Source organism: Anomaloglossus baeobatrachus, chromosome 2 (genome assembly GCF_048569485.1).
Source record: "Anomaloglossus baeobatrachus isolate aAnoBae1 chromosome 2, aAnoBae1.hap1, whole genome shotgun sequence".
NCBI classification, from domain to species: domain Eukaryota; kingdom Metazoa; phylum Chordata; class Amphibia; order Anura; family Aromobatidae; genus Anomaloglossus; species Anomaloglossus baeobatrachus.
Window position 1 is genome coordinate 218,405,911 of NC_134354.1, and position 19,199 is coordinate 218,425,109.

Below are 19,199 nucleotides of genomic sequence, written 5' to 3' on the forward strand. Positions count from 1 at the left end.
CATCTCCAGGTCCTGCATCATGCAGGCATACGTACCCGGGAAGACTGCACACACCCGGAGCGGCGGTACCGGTAGGAGGATCTGGGAGCGGGCATGGTACTGGGAGTCTGCAGACAGGTGAGTATAACTTTTTTTTTTTTCTACTGTTCACTTTTGTTTTCGCAGCCGCGTCCACCTCCCGCCCAGACATGGCACCGCACGGCAGCATACATGCCCAGGAAAGGAGGTGGAAGCGGCGGTGATGGTACCGGGAGGATTCACGCTTCTGTGTATACTGACAGAAGGAATCCTCTTCCTGTACATGTCACTTTACTACCCACCTCCTGCGTTTATAGCTGCGTTTTTGGTCTTAGAAACGCACCAAAACGCAGCTATTTGCGTTTCTCATTGCGTCAACATCCCATTGCACTCAATGGATGAAAAGCGCAGTGAAAAACGCGGGAATAATTGACATGCTGCGTTTTTGTGGCACCACAAAAACGCAGCTGAAAAAAACCACTGTGTGCAGACAGCAAAAATGAAAACTCAGACTTTGCTGGGGAAGCAAAGTCATGCAGTTTTCTGAGCAAAAACGCACCCGAAAACGCCGCGAAAAACGCACTGTGTGAACTTACCCTAACTGGTTGGGTGACACCTGCTGGTTTTATTCTTATGTGATGGTGGCATTTAATAATAAAAGAATAATCCTGTTTTATCTGCTTAGCCAGGGCCTAACTATTATGTGCTAGCTGGTGCAGGAACAAAGGTTCATTTACACTGCTTGATTATTGCGAATGAGTGTTCTTAGGCTACTTTCACACATCCGGATTTTTGCTCTGCGGCACAATACGGCGTTCTGCAGAAAAACCGCAACCGGCTTTTGTAACGCCGGTTGCGGTTTTTTTTTGCATAGACTTACATTAGTGCCGTATTGTGCCGCAGGGGCTTGCGTTCGGTCTGGTTTTTGCCGCATGCGGCAGATTTAGCCGATGCCGCGGCCGGATCGAACGTTCCCTGCAACGTTTTTTGCTCCGGCAAAAAACACCGCATCTCGCCGCATCCGGCCGCTGCGGCACATTTTTCAATGCATGCCTATGGAGGCCGGATGCGGCGCGATGCGGAAAAAAACGCATCCGGTCGCCGCATGCGGTTTTTTCCACTGCGCATGCTCAGTAGCATGCCGCAACCGGAAAAAAACGGACGGGCCGCATGTCAAAACTTATGCAACGGATGCGGTGTTTTCGCCGCATCCGTTGCATAGTTTTCACAGCCGGATTGAGCCGCAGTGCTCAAACCGGATGTGTGAAAGTAGCCTTAGAAATGCTTGTTTCATGATAATTCTGCAGTCTAAACCTGCTGCCAAATCAACAGAACGAGCAAAACCTGCCCGTCGGGGGAAATGATCTTTTGGTTTACCCAAAAGATAAAATCGCTCTCAGCAGCTTATTGTCCTGTGTAAACAGGCCCTGCAACTACCATACACTGCCAGTACATTGCAAAAAATAAAAGCCCCAATTAAGGTATGTCAATGGAAAAATAAAAAACGTTTTGGCTTTTGAAAAAAGAAAAAAAAAAAAGCGCAATAAAGAAATTGTCCGTAGCAGGAAAAGCAGGAAAGTGTTACAGACTTTAGATGGTTTAAAAAAAAAAAACAAACAAACAAAAACCTTTAGGGGAAAAAGGGAAGTAGGGCTAAGGAAAAAGAAAGAAGGTAAACAAGAGTCTAAAAGATGAGCCAAATTTATCACCCTACAAAAGTCACTGTACTAACTTTGAAGCATTTCCTGACTGCTTAGTGTAAATTTATTAAAATGCCTGTAATTAATGTTCTCTCTCATTATATATATATATATATATATATATATATATATATATTATATATATATATATATATATATAAAAATGAGCATATGATTTTGTATGGTGTTCCTTGTGTGTGAAATTAGGTGCAGTTTAACCCCTTCACGACCGGCCGATTTTTCGCTTTCCGTTTTTTTTTTTCGCCATTCTCTTTCTGAGAGACGTAACTTTATTTTTCAGTCAATATGGTCATCTGAGGGCTCATTTTTTGCGGAACGAGCTGTACTTTTAAATGAAACCATCAGTTTTACCATATAGTGTACTAGAAAATGGCAAAAAAATTCCAAATGCTGAATAATTGCAAAAAAAGTGCGATAGCACTATGGTTTTTGAGATATTTTATTCACTGTGTTCACTATATGGTAAAACTGATGTGTGGGTGTGATGCCTCAGGTCAGTGCGAGTTCGTAGACACCAAACATGTATAGGTTTACTTTTATATAAGGGGTTAAAAAAAAAATCGGAAGTTTGTCCGAAAAAAGTGGCGCACATTTTACGCCATATTATGTGACCCGTAGCGTTCTCATTTTTCGGGATCTATGGCTCAATGACGGCTTATTTTTTGCGTCTCGAGCTGACGTTTTTAACGGTACTATTTTTGCGCAGATGGTACGTTTTGATCGCCTCTTATAGCATTTTGCGCAAAAGTTGTGGCGACAAAAAAAAAAAAAACATCGTTTTGGCGTTTGGAATTTTTTTGCCGCTACGCCGTTTACTGATCAGATTCATTGATTTTATATTTTGATAGATCGGGCGTTTCTGAACGCGGCGATACCAAGTGTGTATATTTTTTTAACCCTTTAATTTTCAATGGGGCGAATGGGGGGTGATTTGAACTTTTAGGTTTTTTTTTAATTTTTTAAAACTAACTTTTTTTTTTTATTTTACTAGTCCCCCTAGGGGGCTATTGCGATCAGCATTCCGATCGCTCTGCAGTATCTGCTGATCACAGCTACAAGGCTGTAAACAACAGATACGCTGTCTCTCTTTTGCTGTGCCCCAGGCACAGCGAAAGTGAAACCAAGTCAGGTGTAGTACAGGAGTCATCACATGACCCTGTGCTACCATGACAACTATCGGGAGTCACGTGACTTCCGGTATCGGGCGGTAAGGAAAACATTACCGCAATCGCGCTTATAATGGCGCTGTCATGTATTGACAGCGCCATATAAGGGGTTAATCGGCACGAGCAGATAACGATTCTGCTCGTGCCTAGCAGGCACACATCTCAGCTGTGAAAATCAGCTGAGATGTGTGCCGATCGCGGCATGCTGCCGCCGGAGGACCGCGGGCAGTAACATTATGTCATTTAGGACGTAATTTTACGGCCCGCGGTCGTTAAGGGGTTAATTCCCAGTGTAATTTTTCCACTGGGTCTAACTAAACAAAAAAAAAATAAAACCTTGAAACCATCTGTATACTCTTCATTTATGTAAAGGATTGCACCAGCACAAAACTCCAGGCATTTTGTTCTTTAAAATAAAACTTCCTTTATTTTCTTATCATTAAAAAGTCCATGCTATGGTGGTCAAGCCCATGTCAGAGAGGACGCGTTTCGAACATCCAGTTCTTATTCAGTCTCTAAACCATCTAGTCACAGAACTGTTTAAAAAGGGCTGAACCCAAACATGTGATCAAATGCAAGGAGAGAGCAAGACAATTACAAAAACATTAACCCCTTGAGTTATATCACTCCATATAATGCTTATAACACTTATATATATGCAAAGTATTTTTTTAGCCAGATTAATATGCAAACATCAATTCATTTCTTTTATTTAAACCTTTCGGAAATCTTGTGCCCATTAAAAACATCCATTTTATTTCTCTCTGAAAGAGGATATCTTTCAAATTTCCACCCCTTCTAGGTAGTTGAATTTTTTCAATGGCATTGACTTTCATGCCTGTTAAATTACCTGCATGTGCGTCGCGGAAATGTTGAGACGCTCCTGATAATTTTCTGGTGGTGGCATTATTAACATCATAAATGTGTTCAGATATCCTCTTTCTGAGAGAACGACAAGTGCTGCCTATATATTGTAACTGGCAAATAGTACACGATATTAAATAAACCACATGGTCTGAACTGCAGTTTATGAGTGACATTATTTTATACGTTTTTTTATCTGTAAATGAAGAAAATTCCTTCACATTTGACATATAACCGCATAGTCCACACGATCTGTGGCCACATTTGAAAGAGCCTGTGCTGGGTAACCAATTGCCAGTGTTTTTTTCTTTTTTAGTGGAACCGCACCTATTCATATGATCACTAGGTGATAACATGGATCCCAATGTAATGTTCCTTTTTGAAACAAATTTAACTCCATTTTTTAAGATTTTGTGTAATGTGTCATCTGTAGATAAAATGGGTAAATATTTTTTAATAATTTTGATTACATCATAATTTTTACTGTATGTTGTTGAAAAAACTACTGACAATTCTTTCTGGGGATTATCTCTGGTTTTACTCATGTCCAAATATTGTGACCTACTCACTTTGATTGCCTTGGTTTTGGCTTTCTGGAGATTTGTCATTTTATACCCTCTTGCCAAAAACCTTTTTTCAATAGTGCTGCATTCTACCTCAAAACCATTTTGGGTGTTGCAACATCTCCTAGCACGGACATATTCACCTGTAGGGATGTTATTTATAACATGCTTTGGATGGCAACTTCCCGCATGTAATAGTGAGTTGCCTGATATGGGTTTTCTGTAAAGACTACAATTAATTTCTCCATTGTCACCCTTCCCATGGAATTGTATATCCAAAAAATTAATTTTTGATACATCATGAAAAAAAGTGAAAAAAAGATTATGGGCATTATTATTAATGTATGATATGAAATCCTCAATTTTTTTGTTTGGATTTTGCCATACAATAAGTACATCATCTATAAATCTCAGATATAATGCTATATCCGAGAAAAAAGGATTGCACTGATTAAAAATATATTGTTCTTCCCACCAAAACATAAATATGCCTGCTAGAGAGGGGGAAAACCGTGCGCCCATTGAACATCCCTGTAACTGAATATATCCTTTATTTAAAAAGGTAAAATAGTTGTTTTTGAGTAAAAACTCAGTTACGTCAATCAAATAGTCCTGTAATTCAAGTGAGTAGTCAGAATATTTGTTGAGCAAATCTTTCAACGCTAAAATGGCAAGAGAATGTGGAATGGATGTATACAATGATTGCACATCACAAGTTAACCAACTAAAATTATCCTGCCATTTCATCTGAGAAATAATATTCAACACATGTTTGCTATCCAGGACATAGCCAGGAGACATTTTAGGAAGAAATTGAAGGTGGTTATCCAACCACTCTGCTAGATGTTCAGTATAAGAATCTATACCTGAGACAATCGGTCTCATTTTTGGGGGAAATTGGTTTTTATGTGACTTGGGTAAGGCATGCAATAATGGTATTAAACAATAAGATGGATTAAGATAATCTCTCAATTTTTCATCAATTAAACCCAAATGTAAGCCTTCTTCTAGAATTTTTTCCAAGGATTTATATATATATATATATATATATATATATATATATATATATATATATATATATATATATATATATATATATATATATATATATATATATATATATATATATATATATATATATATATATATATAATATTTTATATATATATAATAAAACTGATATCAGTGCAATCCTTTTTTCTCGGATATAGCATTATATCTGAGATTTATAGATGATGTACTTATTGTATGGCAAAATCCAAACAAAAAAATTGAGGATTTCATATCATACATTAATAATAATGCCCATAATCTTTTTTTCACTTTTTTTCATGATGTATCAAAAATTAATTTTTTGGATATACAATTCCATGGGAAGGGTGACAATGGAGAAATTAATTGTAGTCTTTACAGAAAACCCATATCAGGCAACTCACTATTACATGCGGGAAGTTGCCATCCAAAGCATGTTATAAATAACATCCCTACAGGTGAATATATCCGTGCTAGGAGATGTTGCAACACCCAAAATGGTTTTGAGGTAGAATGCAGCACTATTGAAAAAAGGTTTTTGGCAAGAGGGTATAAAATGACAAATCTCCAGAAAGCCAAAACCAAGGCAATCAAAGTGAGTAGGTCACAATATTTGGACATGAGTAAAACCAGAGATAATCCCCAGAAAGAATTGTCAGTAGTTTTTTCAACAACATACAGTAAAAATTATGATGTAATCAAAATTATTAAAAAATATTTACCCATTTTATCTACAGATGACACATTACACAAAATCTTAAAAAATGGAGTTAAATTTGTTTCAAAAAGGAACATTACATTGGGATCCATGTTATCACCTAGTGATCATATGAATAGGTGCGGTTCCACTAAAAAAGAAAAAAACACTGGCAATTGGTTACCCAGCACACGCTCTTTCAAATGTGGCCACAGATCGTGTGGACTATGCGGTTATATGTCAAATGTGAAGGAATTTTCTTCATTTACAGATAAAAAAACGTATAAAATAATGTCACTCATAAACTGCAGTTCAGACCATGTGGTTTATTTAATATCGTGTACTATTTGTCAGTTACAATATATAGGCAGCACTTGTCGTTCTCTCAGAAAGAGGATATCTGAACATATTTATGATGTTAATAATGCCACCACCAGAAAATTATCAGGAGCGTCTCAACATTTTCACGACGCACATGCAGGTAATTTAACAGGCATGAAAGTCAATGCCATTGAAAAAATTCAACTACCTAGAAGGGGTGGAAATTTGAAAGATATCCTCTTTCAGAGAGAAATAAAATGGATGTTTTTAATGGGCACAAGATTTCCGAAAGGTTTAAATAAAAGAAATGAATTGATGTTTGCATATTAATCTGGCTAAAAAAATACTTTGCATATATATAAGTGTTATAAGCATTATATGGAGTGATATAACTCAAGGGGTTAATGTTTTTGTAATTGTCTTGCTCTCTCCTTGCATTTGATCACATGTTTGGGTTCAGCCCTTTTTAAACAGTTCTGTGACTAGATGGTTTAGAGACTGAATAAGAACTGGATGTTCGAAACGCGTCCTCTCTGACATGGGCTTGACCACCATAGCATGGACTTTTTAATGATAAGAAAATAAAGGAAGTTTTATTTTAAAGAACAAAATGCCTGGAGTTTTGTGCTGGTGAAATCCTTTAACCAATTTTAATGTACATGGACTGGCTCTCCAAACCTCTTCTCCGTGCACAGCCCAGGATTACTGGCTTCCATCACACAGGTGAGCTGGGCAAAAAACCTTTTTCTATCTTCATTTATGTAGTATTTCCACATGGATTACGTGGATACACATTCATTTGACGTGCCACTGACTAATCAGCCAATGCCAGTCATACCCTCCAACATCATAAATACATATGATCAGCCGGTTTCAACTTCATCTTAGACTATATATTCTCACCTAAGAACGTAGGACCAGTGAGATTGGAAGGATGCAATTAGTTTCTGACCCACAAGGCATTTACACTGGAAAAAAAAAAAAGCTCTGAAAATGAAAGCCATATTACACAAAGCAAAATAAATTTTATTCAAAGTACATAAAAATAAAGAACAATGTACACTTCAGCAACAACGCCAAATTATGAACATTTTCAGGAGGTTTCTAAAGTTGACATCACTAGAAAGAGTGACCAAAAAAAAATAAACCCGTTCACGTCCAACGTGCATGATGTAGCGTGGACAGAAGCACACAGACGCAAAGTCATTAGGTCTACAGACGGGTTACATCATCCTGGTGAAGAGAGGATCCTAATGAATAGGTGAAGTGGAAAGGTTGCATCGGTCACCCATACACTTAGTAGTTCTCAATGTTTTCTTTGTTCTCGCCATCTCTTTGCTTCAGCTGATTGATTTCATTCTCCAGCTGCACAATCGCACGTTCAATCTCGTAGTTCTTACTCACAAGAGATACCCAACTAAACAAAGAACGAAAATAAAAAATAAGTCAATGAAACCTTGTAACCTGGATTTGCACCACTGGAGAATGTAAAATCACACAATGCTTGGAACTTATTTTTTCAAAAACCTTCCTCTCAAAGAAAATGTATCGTCAGAAGACGACCCCCAGTTTAAATCAAGTTTTTATGCTAAACATTTATAGAAATATGGGTGGGCTATTTATTTCTATTTGCAAATTTTTTACATTTACATGTGTTTAACAAAAAAAAAATAAATAATACAACACTTAAAGGGGATGTCCACCTTTTTTAGGGGTGGGGAGGGACTCTGCTCACTTCTGTCCACATCACAAGCAAGTCTAGAGGAGGCTGCTGTAAAGAATCTCTGTGTCAGGTTAACAGCAGTTCAAAGATGGCTGCGTCATTAATGTACAGCATGAAGAATAGACACTATAATTATCAAATAAAAACTGACTAGGTACGATAAGCTAGCAAAAAAGAAGGGAATTTTGTTTACTTACCGTAAATTCCTTTTCTTCTAGCTCCAATTGGGAGACCCAGACAATTGGGTGTATAGCTACTGCCTCCGGAGGCCGCACAAAGTACTACACTTAAAAGTGTAAGGCCCCTCCCCTTCTGGCTATACACCCCCCCGTGGGAGCACGGGTCCCTCAGTTTTAGTGCAAAAGCAAGAAGGAGGAAAGCCAATAACTGTTTCAAAAACAAATTCAATCCGATAAACAATATCGGAGAACGTAACTTATCAACATGAACATGTGCACCCGAAAAACAAATACCCTAAGAAAAAACAGGGCGGGTGCTGGGTCTCCCAATTGGAGCTAGAAGAAAAGGAATTTACGGTAAGTAAACAAAATTCCCTTCTTTTTCGCTCCTAATTGGGAGACCCAGACAATTGGGACGTCCAAAAGCAGTCCCTGGGTGGGTAAAAGAATACCTCGTGATCGGGCTGTCAGGCAGCCCTTTCTTACAGGTGGGCCACCGCCGCCTGCAGGACTTGTCTACCTAGGCTGGCATCCGCCGAAGCGTAGGTATGCACCTGATAATGCTTGGTAAAAGTGTGCAGACTCGACCAGGTAGCCGCCTGGCACACCTGCTGAGCCGTAGCCTGATGCCGTAATGCCCAGGACGCACCCACGGCTCTGGTAGAATGGGCCTTCAGTCCAGAAGGAGTCGGAAGCCCAGCAGAACGGTAGGCGTGAAGAATTGGTTCCTTGATCCACCGCGCAAGGGTGGATTTGGAAGCTTGCGACCCTTTATGCTGACCAGCGACCAGGATAAAGAGTGCATCCGAACGGCGCAGAGGCGCCGTGCGGGAAATGTAGATCCTGAGTGCTCTCACCAGGTCCAACAGATGCAAACCCTTTTCAAATTGGTGAACTGGATGCGGACACAAAGATGGTAAAGTGATATCCTGATTGAGATGAAAGGAAGATACCACCTTGGGAAGAAACTCTGGAATTGGACGCAGTACTACCTTGTCTTGGTGAAACACCAGGAAGGGAGATTTGCAAGATAACGCCGCCAGCTCTGACACTCTCCGAAGAGACGTGACCGCCACCAGAAAAGCCACTTTCTGTGAAAGCCGAGAAAAGGAAATCTCCTTCATAGGCTCGAAAGGTGGCTTCTGGAGAGCAATTAGAACCTTGTTCAGATCCCAGGGTTCCAATGGCCGCTTGTAAGGGGGAACGATATGACAAACCCCTTGCAGGAACGTGCGTACCTTAGGAAGTCGCGCCAGGCGCTTCTGAAAGAATACGGATAGCGCAGAGACTTGTCCTTTAAGGGAGCTAAGCGACAAACCTTTTTCCAACCCAGACTGCAGGAAGGAAAGAAAAACAGGCAATGCAAATGGCCAGGGAGAAACTCCCTGAGCAGAGCACCAAGATAAGAATATCTTCCACGTTCTGTGGTAGATCTTGGCGGAGGATGGTTTCCTAGCCTGTCTCATGGTGGCAACAACATCATGAGATAAACCTGAGGTCCCTAGGATCCAGGACTCAATGGCCACACAGTCAGGTTCAGGGCCGCAGAATTCAGATGGAAAAACGGCCCTTGAGACAGCAAGTCTGGACGGCCTGGTAGCGCCCACGGTTGTCCTACCGTGAGATGCCACAGATCCGGGTACCACGACCTCCTTGGCCAGTCTGGAGCGACGAGAATGGCGCAACGGCAATCGGACCTGATTTTGCGGAGCACTCTGGGCAACAATGCCAGAGGTGGGAACACATAAGGTAGTCGGAACTGCGACCAATCCTGAACTAAGGCGTCTGCCGCCAGAGCTCGGTGATCGTGAGACCGTGCCATGAAAACCGGGACCTTGTTGTTGTGCGGTGACGCCATCAGGTCGACGTCCGGCATCCCCCAGCGGCGACAGATCTCCTGAAACACGTCCGGGTGAAGGGACCATTCCCCTGCGTCCATGCCCTGGCGACTGAGAAAGTCTGCTTCCCAGTTTTCCACGCCTGGGATGTGAACTGCGGATATGGTGGATGCTGTGTTTTCCACCCACGTCAGAATCCGCCGGACTTCTTGAAAGGCTTGTCGACTGCGTGTTCCCCCTTGGTGGTTGATGTACGCTACCGCTGTGGAATTGTCCGACTGAATCCGGATCTGCTTGCCCTCCAGCCACTGTTGGAAGGCTCGCAGAGCAAGATAGACTGCTCTGATTTCCAGAACATTGATCTGAAGGGTGGACTCTCTCTGAGTCCACGTACCCTGAGCCCTGTGGTGAAGAAACACTGCTCCCCACCCTGATAGGCTCGCATCTGTCGTGACCACCGCCCAGGATGGGGGTAGGAACGACTTTCCTTTTGACAATGAGGTGGGAAGAAGCCACCATCGGAGAGAGTCCTTGGCTGCCTGAGAGAGGGAGACATCCCTGTCGAGGGACGTCGACTTCCCGTCCCATTGGCGGAGAATGTCCCATTGTAGAGGGCGCAGATGAAACTGCGCGAAAGGGACTGCTTCCATTGCTGCCACCATCTTCCCTAGGAAATGCATGAGGCGCCTCAAGGAGTGGGACTGGTTCTGCAGGAGAGATTGCACCCCTGTCTGCAGAGAGCACTGCTTGTCCAGTGGAAGCTTCACTATCGCTGAGAGAGTATGAAACTCCATGCCAAGATATGTTAGTGATTGGGTCGGGGTTAGATTTGACTTTGAAAAGTTGATAATCCACCCGAAACTCTGGAGAGTCTTCAGTGCCACGTTCAGACTGTGTTGGCATGCCTCTTGAGAGGGTGCCTTTATAAGTAGATCGTCCAAATACGGGATCACGGAGTGACCCTGCGAGTGCAGGACAGCTACTACTGCTGCCATGACCTTGGTGAAGACCCGAGGGGCTGTTGCCAGCCCGAAAGGTAACGCTACGAACTGCAGGTGTTCGCTTTCTATAACGAAGCGTAGAAAACGCTGATGCTCTGGCGCAATCGGCACGTGAAGATAAGCATCTTTGATGTCTATTGATGCTAAGAAATCTCCTTGAGACATTGAGGCTATGACGGAGCGTAGAGATTCCATCCGGAACCTCCTGGTTTTTACGTGTTTGTTGAGCAACTTTAGATCCAGGACGGGCCGAAAGGAACCGTCCTTCTTTGGCACCACAAACAGATTGGAGTAAAAACCGTGACCTTGTTCCTGAAGAGGAACGGAAGTCACCACTCCTTCCGCCTTTAGAGCGGCCACCGCCTGCAGCAGAGCATCGGCTCGGTCGGGCGGTGGGGAAGTTCTGAAGAAACGAGTTGGAGGACGAGAGCTGAACTCTATCCTGTACCCGTGAGACAGAATGTCCCTCACCCAACGGTCTTTGACCTGTGACAGCCAAATGTCGCCAAAGCGGGAGAGCCTGCCACCGACCGAGGATGCGGAGAGAGGAGGCTGAAAGTCATGAGGAAGCCGTCTTGGTAACGGTTCTTCCTGCTGTCTTTTTTGGGCGTGACTGAGTCCGCCAAGAATCTGAGCCTCTCTGATCCTTTTGAGTCCTTTTGGACGAGGAGAATTGGGACCTGCCTGAGCCTCGAAAGGACCGAAAACCAGACTGACCCCTCCTTTGTTGGGGCTTGTTTTGTCTGTGTTGAGGTAAGGATGAGTCCTTACCCTTGGAGTGTTTAATGATTTCATCCAAACGCTCCCCAAACAATCGGTCACGAGAAAAAGGCAAACTGGTTAAGCACTTCTTGGAAGCAGAATCTGCCTTACATTCTCTCAACCATAGGGCTCTGCGCAAAACCACGGAGTTGGCTGACGCCACCGCCGTACGGCTCGTAGAGTCCAGGACAGCATTAATCGCGTACGACGCGAATGCAGACATTTGAGAGGTCAATGGTGCCACCTGCGGGGCAGATGTACGTGTGACCGAGTCGACTTGTATAAGCCCAGCTGAAATAGCTTGGAGTGCCCATACGGCTGCGAAAGCTGGCGCCAACGACGCTCCAATAGCTTCATAGATGGATTTCAGCCAGAGCTCCATCTGCCTGTCAGTGGCATCTTTAAGTGCCGCTCCATCTTCTACTGCAACTAAAGATCTAGCTGCAAGCCTGGAGATTGGAGGGTCCACCTTGGGACACTGGGTCCAACCCTTGACCACGTCAGGGGGAAAAGGATAGCGCGTATCTTTAAGCCGTTTAGAAAACCGCTTCTCAGGATAAGCGTGGTGTTTCTGGATTGCATCTCTAAAGTCAGAGTGGTCCAGAAAAGTGCTTAATTTACGCTTGGGATATCTGAAATGGAATTTCTCCTGCTGTGAAGCTGCCTCCTCCGCAGGAGGATCTGGCGGAGAAATATCTAACATCCTATTGATGGACGCTATAAGATCATTCACTATGGCGTCACCATCCGGTGTATCCAGATTGAGAGCGGTCCCAGGATCAGAATCTTGATCAGTTACATCCGCCTCATCACCCATAGATTCGTCCCGCTGGGATCCTGACCAGTGAGACGAAGTTGAGGGCCCCTCATAACGAGCCCGCTTAGGTTGTCTGGGACTGTCGTCCGAGTCAGAATCGTCACCCTGGGGTGCATGTGACACCCCCGGAGCTTTGAAGTGTTCCAGCTGAGGGGGACCAGGGAGCAATGATGCCACAGTGTCCATGGTCTGAGTTACTGGTCTAGACTGCAATGTTTCAAGAATCTTTGACATGGTCATAGACAATCTGTCAGCAAAAGCTGCAAACTCCGTTCCTGTCACCTGGACAGCATTCACAGGTGGTACACCCTGGGTCACGTCCAGCAGAGGTCCCGGCTGTGCAAGTTGCACAGGGGCCGAGCACTGCACACAATGGGGGTCAGTGGAACCTGCCGGTAGAGCAGCCCCACATGCGGTACAGGCAGCATATAATGTCTGTGCCTTGGCACCCTTGCGTTTTGCGGACGACATGCTGTTGCCTCCTTGTAATCTAGGAGGGTATATAGCCGAGAATCACCAGCGACCGTACAGTACAAAGTATTTGCAAACACAAAATACTCAGTATACAAACGGCACAAGTGGGGGTGAGCCCTTGAGGCTGCTTACCGCCCGCTGAACAGCGGGTATGAGGCCGTAGAATCCCGTGTCTGGGTCTCCCCGTCTCCCCTCTGCAGCTCAGCGTGCAGGCAGGAATGGCTGCCGGCGTTCTGTGAAGAGGGGCGGACCGTGGGCGTGCCACAAACAAAGTGCGGGAAACTGCGTCCTACTGTGCCTGGTGTGAGGGCTGGAGTATGTAAAAAAGACTCCAGCCCTCAGCGCTGATGCTCTGTACAGCGTCCCGCCCTCCTCCTGACTGGCAGGTGCGGAGGCGGGAACGAACTAGGCCGCAAAAGCCGGGGACTGTAGTAATAAGCGCGGCCGTGATATATGCACGGTCAGCGCGGAAGTCCCCGGCGCACCACAAGTCCCAGCCGCGTCGCAGTCCCAGCGGCCGGCGCGACCGTTCTCCCTGAGTCTACCCACTCAGCTAAGCTGAAGTGAGGAAATGGCACAAGCGCAGCAGCGCTGTTGTCCCCGGCGCACTAACACACCCAGCAATGTTGCGGTGTGCGCGTGTATGCACGGGGACACAGAGTACCTTGACGGAGCAGGGCCATGTCCCTGACGATACTCAGCTCCATATCCAGCGGCTTCTCCAGGGGCTGCGGATGGAGCACGGTCTCAGTGCCTGGAGACCGGTAAAGTCCCACTTCACCCGGAACCCTAATGGGGATGGGGAAGGAATCAGCATGTGGGCTCCAGCCTCCGTACCCGCAATGGGTACCTCAACCTTAACAAGCACCACCGACAGAAAGTGGGGTGAGAAGGGAGCATGCTGGGGGCCCTGTATGGGCCCTCTTTTCTTCCATCCGACATAGTCAGCAGCTGCTGCTGACTAAACAGTGGAGCTATGCGTGCGTGTCTGACCTCCTTCGCACAAAGCAAAAACTGAGGGACCCGTGCTCCCACGGGGGGGTGTATAGCCAGAAGGGGAGGGGCCTTACACTTTTAAGTGTAGTACTTTGTGCGGCCTCCGGAGGCAGTAGCTATACACCCAATTGTCTGGGTCTCCCAATTAGGAGCGAAAAAGAAAAGTAAATTCTCTTTAAGACGAGATATTGGGGTTCACATGGATGGAAGGGGCAGCGGCAAAGATCCATCTGCAGCGCCATCACAAGAAACTGCTAACCTAATTCATGCGCTATTGAAGTTGAATCTGTCAGAGACCCTGATTCCAGCAGTGCATCACTTACTGGGCAGCCTATATAACCCAAGTGTTCTGCCTCGGCAGCCTGCTAATAGTCATTCATTGCAATTTCTGTTACAACCCCTAGAGGTCGTTGTTATTCTTTTGAATTGCTGAGTTTCTCTTTAAGCTAAATGTATTCTGGGTAAGGAACTCCTCCCTGAGCTGAGAAGAAGCCTGCAGCCATTTTCTCCTTGGATTTGTTAGGAAAGGACCTGCTGATTCACCTCTCTGTACATTCACCCCTGCCTAGTGTAACCCAGTGAGCAAAGCAAATTACATGTGTTAGTGATAGAATCTTAGATGGAAGACTGTAGTAAATGCGTTGTACCTTAGTGTCGTCCCTGCCTTGCTTGTATAGATAAGATTCTCTATCTGCGTTGCAGATGCAGTGACCTTTCACCTACATTCTCATATGAACTGTATCTCATGTACTTTATGCTATATTAACTCTGTATTAACACTGTACTGACTAATCATTTTCTTGTTATAGTTTTTACCCGTACTCAACTGTATCTTGGATATACCGTATTCCGTATACCGTATTCATCTGTACCTTGGATATTCCTATATTCACTGTATATTCCCTGTATACTGCAATCAAGTTCACGTTACCAGCTAATAAATCAAGGCTACTAAATTCCACAGTCTGTTTATTTGAAATGTGAGCGAGGGTTTAGCTGTATGCCGGAGATTCACAGCGTTACGTGAAAGAAGGCAGAACACCAAGCATTTTAAGTTGTTGCCCAGTCAGTGTAATTGCATCAGGTTAATAAAAATAAAGTTTATTTATATAGCACCAACATATTCCACAGCACTTTACAATCCAGTGGGGGGGGTTGTATAGACAAATACAAAACAAAATAGTAGATAATTCAACAGCTACAGTAGGAATGAGTGCCCTGCTCGAAAGCTTGCAATCTATGGGGAAGAAGGGGGACACAAGAGGTGAAGCACACTTTTAGATCTGGCCAGCCATTGTTATCCTAGTTAATTGGTTACATAACCTAGATTACCTTGTACCTGGTGACCTTGTCATCAGTGATGCTTTAGGCTAGTTTCACACTTGCGTTGGACTGCTTCCGTAGCATTGCGTTGTGTTACGGATGCAACGGATGCGTTGCATATAATGGCACAACGGATGCTACAGATCGTACAAAACATCGGAAAGTTGTTTTTTTTTTCTTTACAGTTTTACCGGCAGCAGACTATTGTGAACAATCAGCTGATCGCTCTCAATAGCCGGCGGGCGGGCGCTCAGCTGAGCGCTGTCACTTGCCGGCGGGCGGGCGCTCAGCTGAGCGCTGTCACTTGTCGGCGGGCGGAAGGAAAACAACGCAAGTGTGAAAGTACCCTTATGTGTGCAGGCATTCTTTTTTTCTTTTAGACTCCACCAAGACAGCAGCCGTCGGAGGAAAGAGCTGTTATCTTCGATTTGAATATGCTCAATTCTTGGTTTTCACAAAGAATAAGCTATGGTCAGAGTGTCTGTCCTCACACGACCACCTTGCCCCACTAATGCTTCTGAATGGGGGAGCGACCACTTGACCAAATATATGAGAGATTTATAGACTTTCAGCCAAGTCTTGATTAGATTCCTCTGACTCCTCTAAATAGAAGAGAATTCAGAGAAGCGGGATGAAACAAATCGCCATGTGACCGCTAGTATGCAAGTCATATCTCGGATCAAGTGACCGTACACCCGCACCGGGAATACAGAGGAGTCGTGACTGTGCAAATCACAGACGGTCTCGTTTTGGCAATCTACCATCCTATAAAATCATTGTAAACTTCTCAATTGAGCATGGGCAAACAATGTCTATGGTCACCTTGTATACTTATTGAGAATTTTTACGCAACATGTCTTTTTTTTTCTTCAAATAGAATTAGAACAGTAAACCATATTCAATAATGTATTATTTTCACACTAATCCAGCTTAGATAACATGTACAAAATAACTTACGTTGACTCCATTTCTCTCAGCTTGGCCCCAGATGTAAGTTGGGAGTTTTTCCTCTGCCAATTCAAGTCCTGAATACGCTTTCTTAACAAGAAAAGATAGAAATGAACAAAGTAAATAGGGATGGAGAGTAGAGTGTATTTATGAAGAATCATTCATTCGGAACTTCTCTAGAGGGGTAGCACTAAAGAACCTCAGGCTGCATTTAAAAGCAGAGATTGTGTTTTGCAATGCGATCAAAAGACAACTGGAATAGTCTACCGATGAGAGGGTTTATTTGTACTAGTTTTGATTCCTTTTTCTTGACACGTTTATGTAAGCTTGCCTCTATACGTGAAAACATGAGGAACTCCAAAAGAGTACATTACTTACCGGTAATGGGATTTTCCTGAGTCCACGACAGCACCCACGAGAGAGGGATCCGCCCCCTTCAGGACAGGAAACCTACAGATAAAAAAAGGGGCAGTCCCCCTCCCTCATCAGTTGGTTGCAGAGAACCGGGAGAGGAAACGCCAAGGAATGAATATACAAAAAAAGCCAGACCCCAGGACACCAAATGGTGATAAACAAACAAGAAAGGGTAGGGGTGTAAAGGGTGCTGTCGTGGACTCAGGAAAATCCCATTACCGGTAAGTAATGTACTCTTTTCCTTTCGTCACGACAGCACCCACGAGAGACTTAGAGAGATTACACTCAGAGGGAGGGAAAAACCACACGAAGGGCCAAGCCTCCAACGGAAGACAGCGGAAGAACAAAGGCTAGCCGGCAAAGACCGGAAAGGCGGACGGAGAGGATCAGGATACAGCCGTACAATACCATCGAAGGAGACACAGGCCACATCCATCCAAGGAGGAGGCAACCACCCAGGAGAAGGATCCGACACCGAGGAGGCCAGGGGAACCCGCTGCATCACAGATGATAGGGGAACAGCACCCCACAGCCATCAGGACAAGGGACGTCACGCCACGCGAGGGCCACAGCTGGAATCCTGAAAGACAAAGAACAACAAAACAAAGACCAAACCCCCCCCCCCGCCAAGGGGCTGACCGAGCAACCAAAGCAGGAAGGACCAATGGACAGGGCCGGACAGGCGTGAACACGCCCCGCAGAAGCAAGGACGACCAAGAGACAGCACCGGAACGGACGAGGAAGGGAAGAGACGCAGAGGCGAAGCAGGAAGCCCAAGGCGCCAGGCCAGGCGGAAGGCCCGGGAGGCGCAAGGCGGCAGGGCGCAAGGCAGGAACGCCGTAAGAAGCAAGCACAAAAGCGCAAGGCCTAGAGATGCAGGACGAGAACACAGGCCCACACGACCCGGAGGCCCCGAGGCACAGAGGCCCAGAGGTACAGAGGCACAGACGCCAAGAGGCACAGAGGTACAGACGCCAAGAGGCCCCGAGGCCCAGAGGCCCAGAGCCCAAGAGTCCCAGACCCAGGAGGCCCCAAGCCCAAGAGGTACAGAGGCCCAGAGACCGAGAGGCCCAGAGACCGAGAGGCCCAGAGACCGAGAGGCCCAGAGACCGAGAGGCCCAGAGACCGAGAGGCCCAGAGACCGAGAGGCCCAGAGACCGAGAGGCCCAGAGACCGAGAGGCCCAGAGACCGAGAGGCCCAGAGACCGAGAGGCCCAGAGACCGAGAGGCCCAGAGACCGAGAGGCCCAGAGACCGAGAGGCCCAGAGACCGAGAGGCCCAGAGACCGAGAGGCCCAGAGACCGAGAGGCCCAGAGACCGAGAGGCCCAGAGACCGAGAGGCCCAGAGACCGAGAGGCCCAGAGACCGAGAGGCCCAGAGACCGAGAGGCCCAGAGACCGAGAGGCCCAGAGACCGAGAGGCCCAGAGACCGAGAGGCCCAGAGACCGAGAGGCCCAGAGACCGAGAGGCCCAGAGACCGAGAGGCCCAGAGACCGAGAGGCCCAGAGACCGAGAGGCCCAGAGACCGAGAGGCCCAGAGACCGAGAGGCCCAGAGACCGAGAGGCCCAGAGACCGAGAGGCCCAGAGACCGAGAGGCCCAGAGACCGAGAGGCCCAGAGACCGAGAGGCCCAGAGACCGAGAGGCCCAGAGACCGAGAGGCCCAGAGACCGAGAGGCCCAGAGACCGAGAGGCCCAGAGACCGAGAGGCCCAGAGACCGAGAGGCCCAGAGCCCAAGAGGCCCAGAGCCCAAGAGGCCCAGAGCCCAAGAGGCACAGAGCCCAAGAGGCACAGAAGCGAAGAGGCCCAGAGGACAAGAGGCCCAGAGGACAAGAGGCACAGAGGACCCGAAACCAAGAGGCCAAGAGGCCCAGAGGCCAAGAGGCCCAGAGGCACAGAGGCACAGAGGCACAGAAGCACAGAGGCCCGGAGGCCAAGAGGCCCAAGGGCCAGGAGGCCCAGAGTCCAAGAGGGCCAGAGGCCAAGAGGCCCCGAGGCCAAGAGGCACAGAGGCCCGGAGGCCAAGAGGCCCAAAGGGCAGGAGGCCCAGACCCCAAGAGGGCCAGAGGCCAAGAGGCCCAGAGACCAAGAGGCAGAGAGGCGAAGAGGCAGAGAGGCCAAGAAGCACAGAGGCACGGAGCGGAGGCCAAGAGTCAAGAGGCAACGCGGCACAAGGGCCAAGAGGCACAGAGGCCAAGAGGCACAGAGGCCAAGAGGCACAGAGGCCAAGAGGCACAGAGGCCAAGAGGCACAGGCGCAGAAAGGCCAAGACGACAAGGGCCAAGAGGCAGAGGCCAAATGGCACAGAGGCCAAATGGCACAGGGGCCAAGAGGCACAGGGG

General features: G+C 46.3%; 1 protein-coding gene and 1 long non-coding RNA gene across 2 annotated transcripts in view; both read right to left on the minus strand.

Moving 5' to 3' along the window:
* LOC142289711 (uncharacterized) overlaps positions 1-7,351 on the minus strand; it is a 127,364-nt gene extending 120,013 nt beyond the window's left edge. Inside the window, exon 1 of the long non-coding RNA XR_012750138.1 lies at positions 7,286-7,351. This is a non-coding gene — a long non-coding RNA (uncharacterized LOC142289711). The remainder of the gene's footprint in view (positions 1-7,285) is intronic.
* Positions 7,352-7,387: 36 nt separating this feature from the next.
* Positions 7,388-19,199, minus strand: part of BCAS2 (BCAS2 pre-mRNA processing factor) — a 29,252-nt gene continuing 17,440 nt past the window's right edge. The window contains exons 6-7 of the mRNA XM_075333633.1: positions 16,453-16,533; positions 7,388-7,799 (exon numbers count right to left, since the gene is read on the minus strand). Coding sequence (XP_075189748.1) covers positions 7,679-7,799; positions 16,453-16,533 — 202 coding nt within the window. The 3' untranslated portion in view covers positions 7,388-7,678. The remainder of the gene's footprint in view (positions 7,800-16,452; positions 16,534-19,199) is intronic.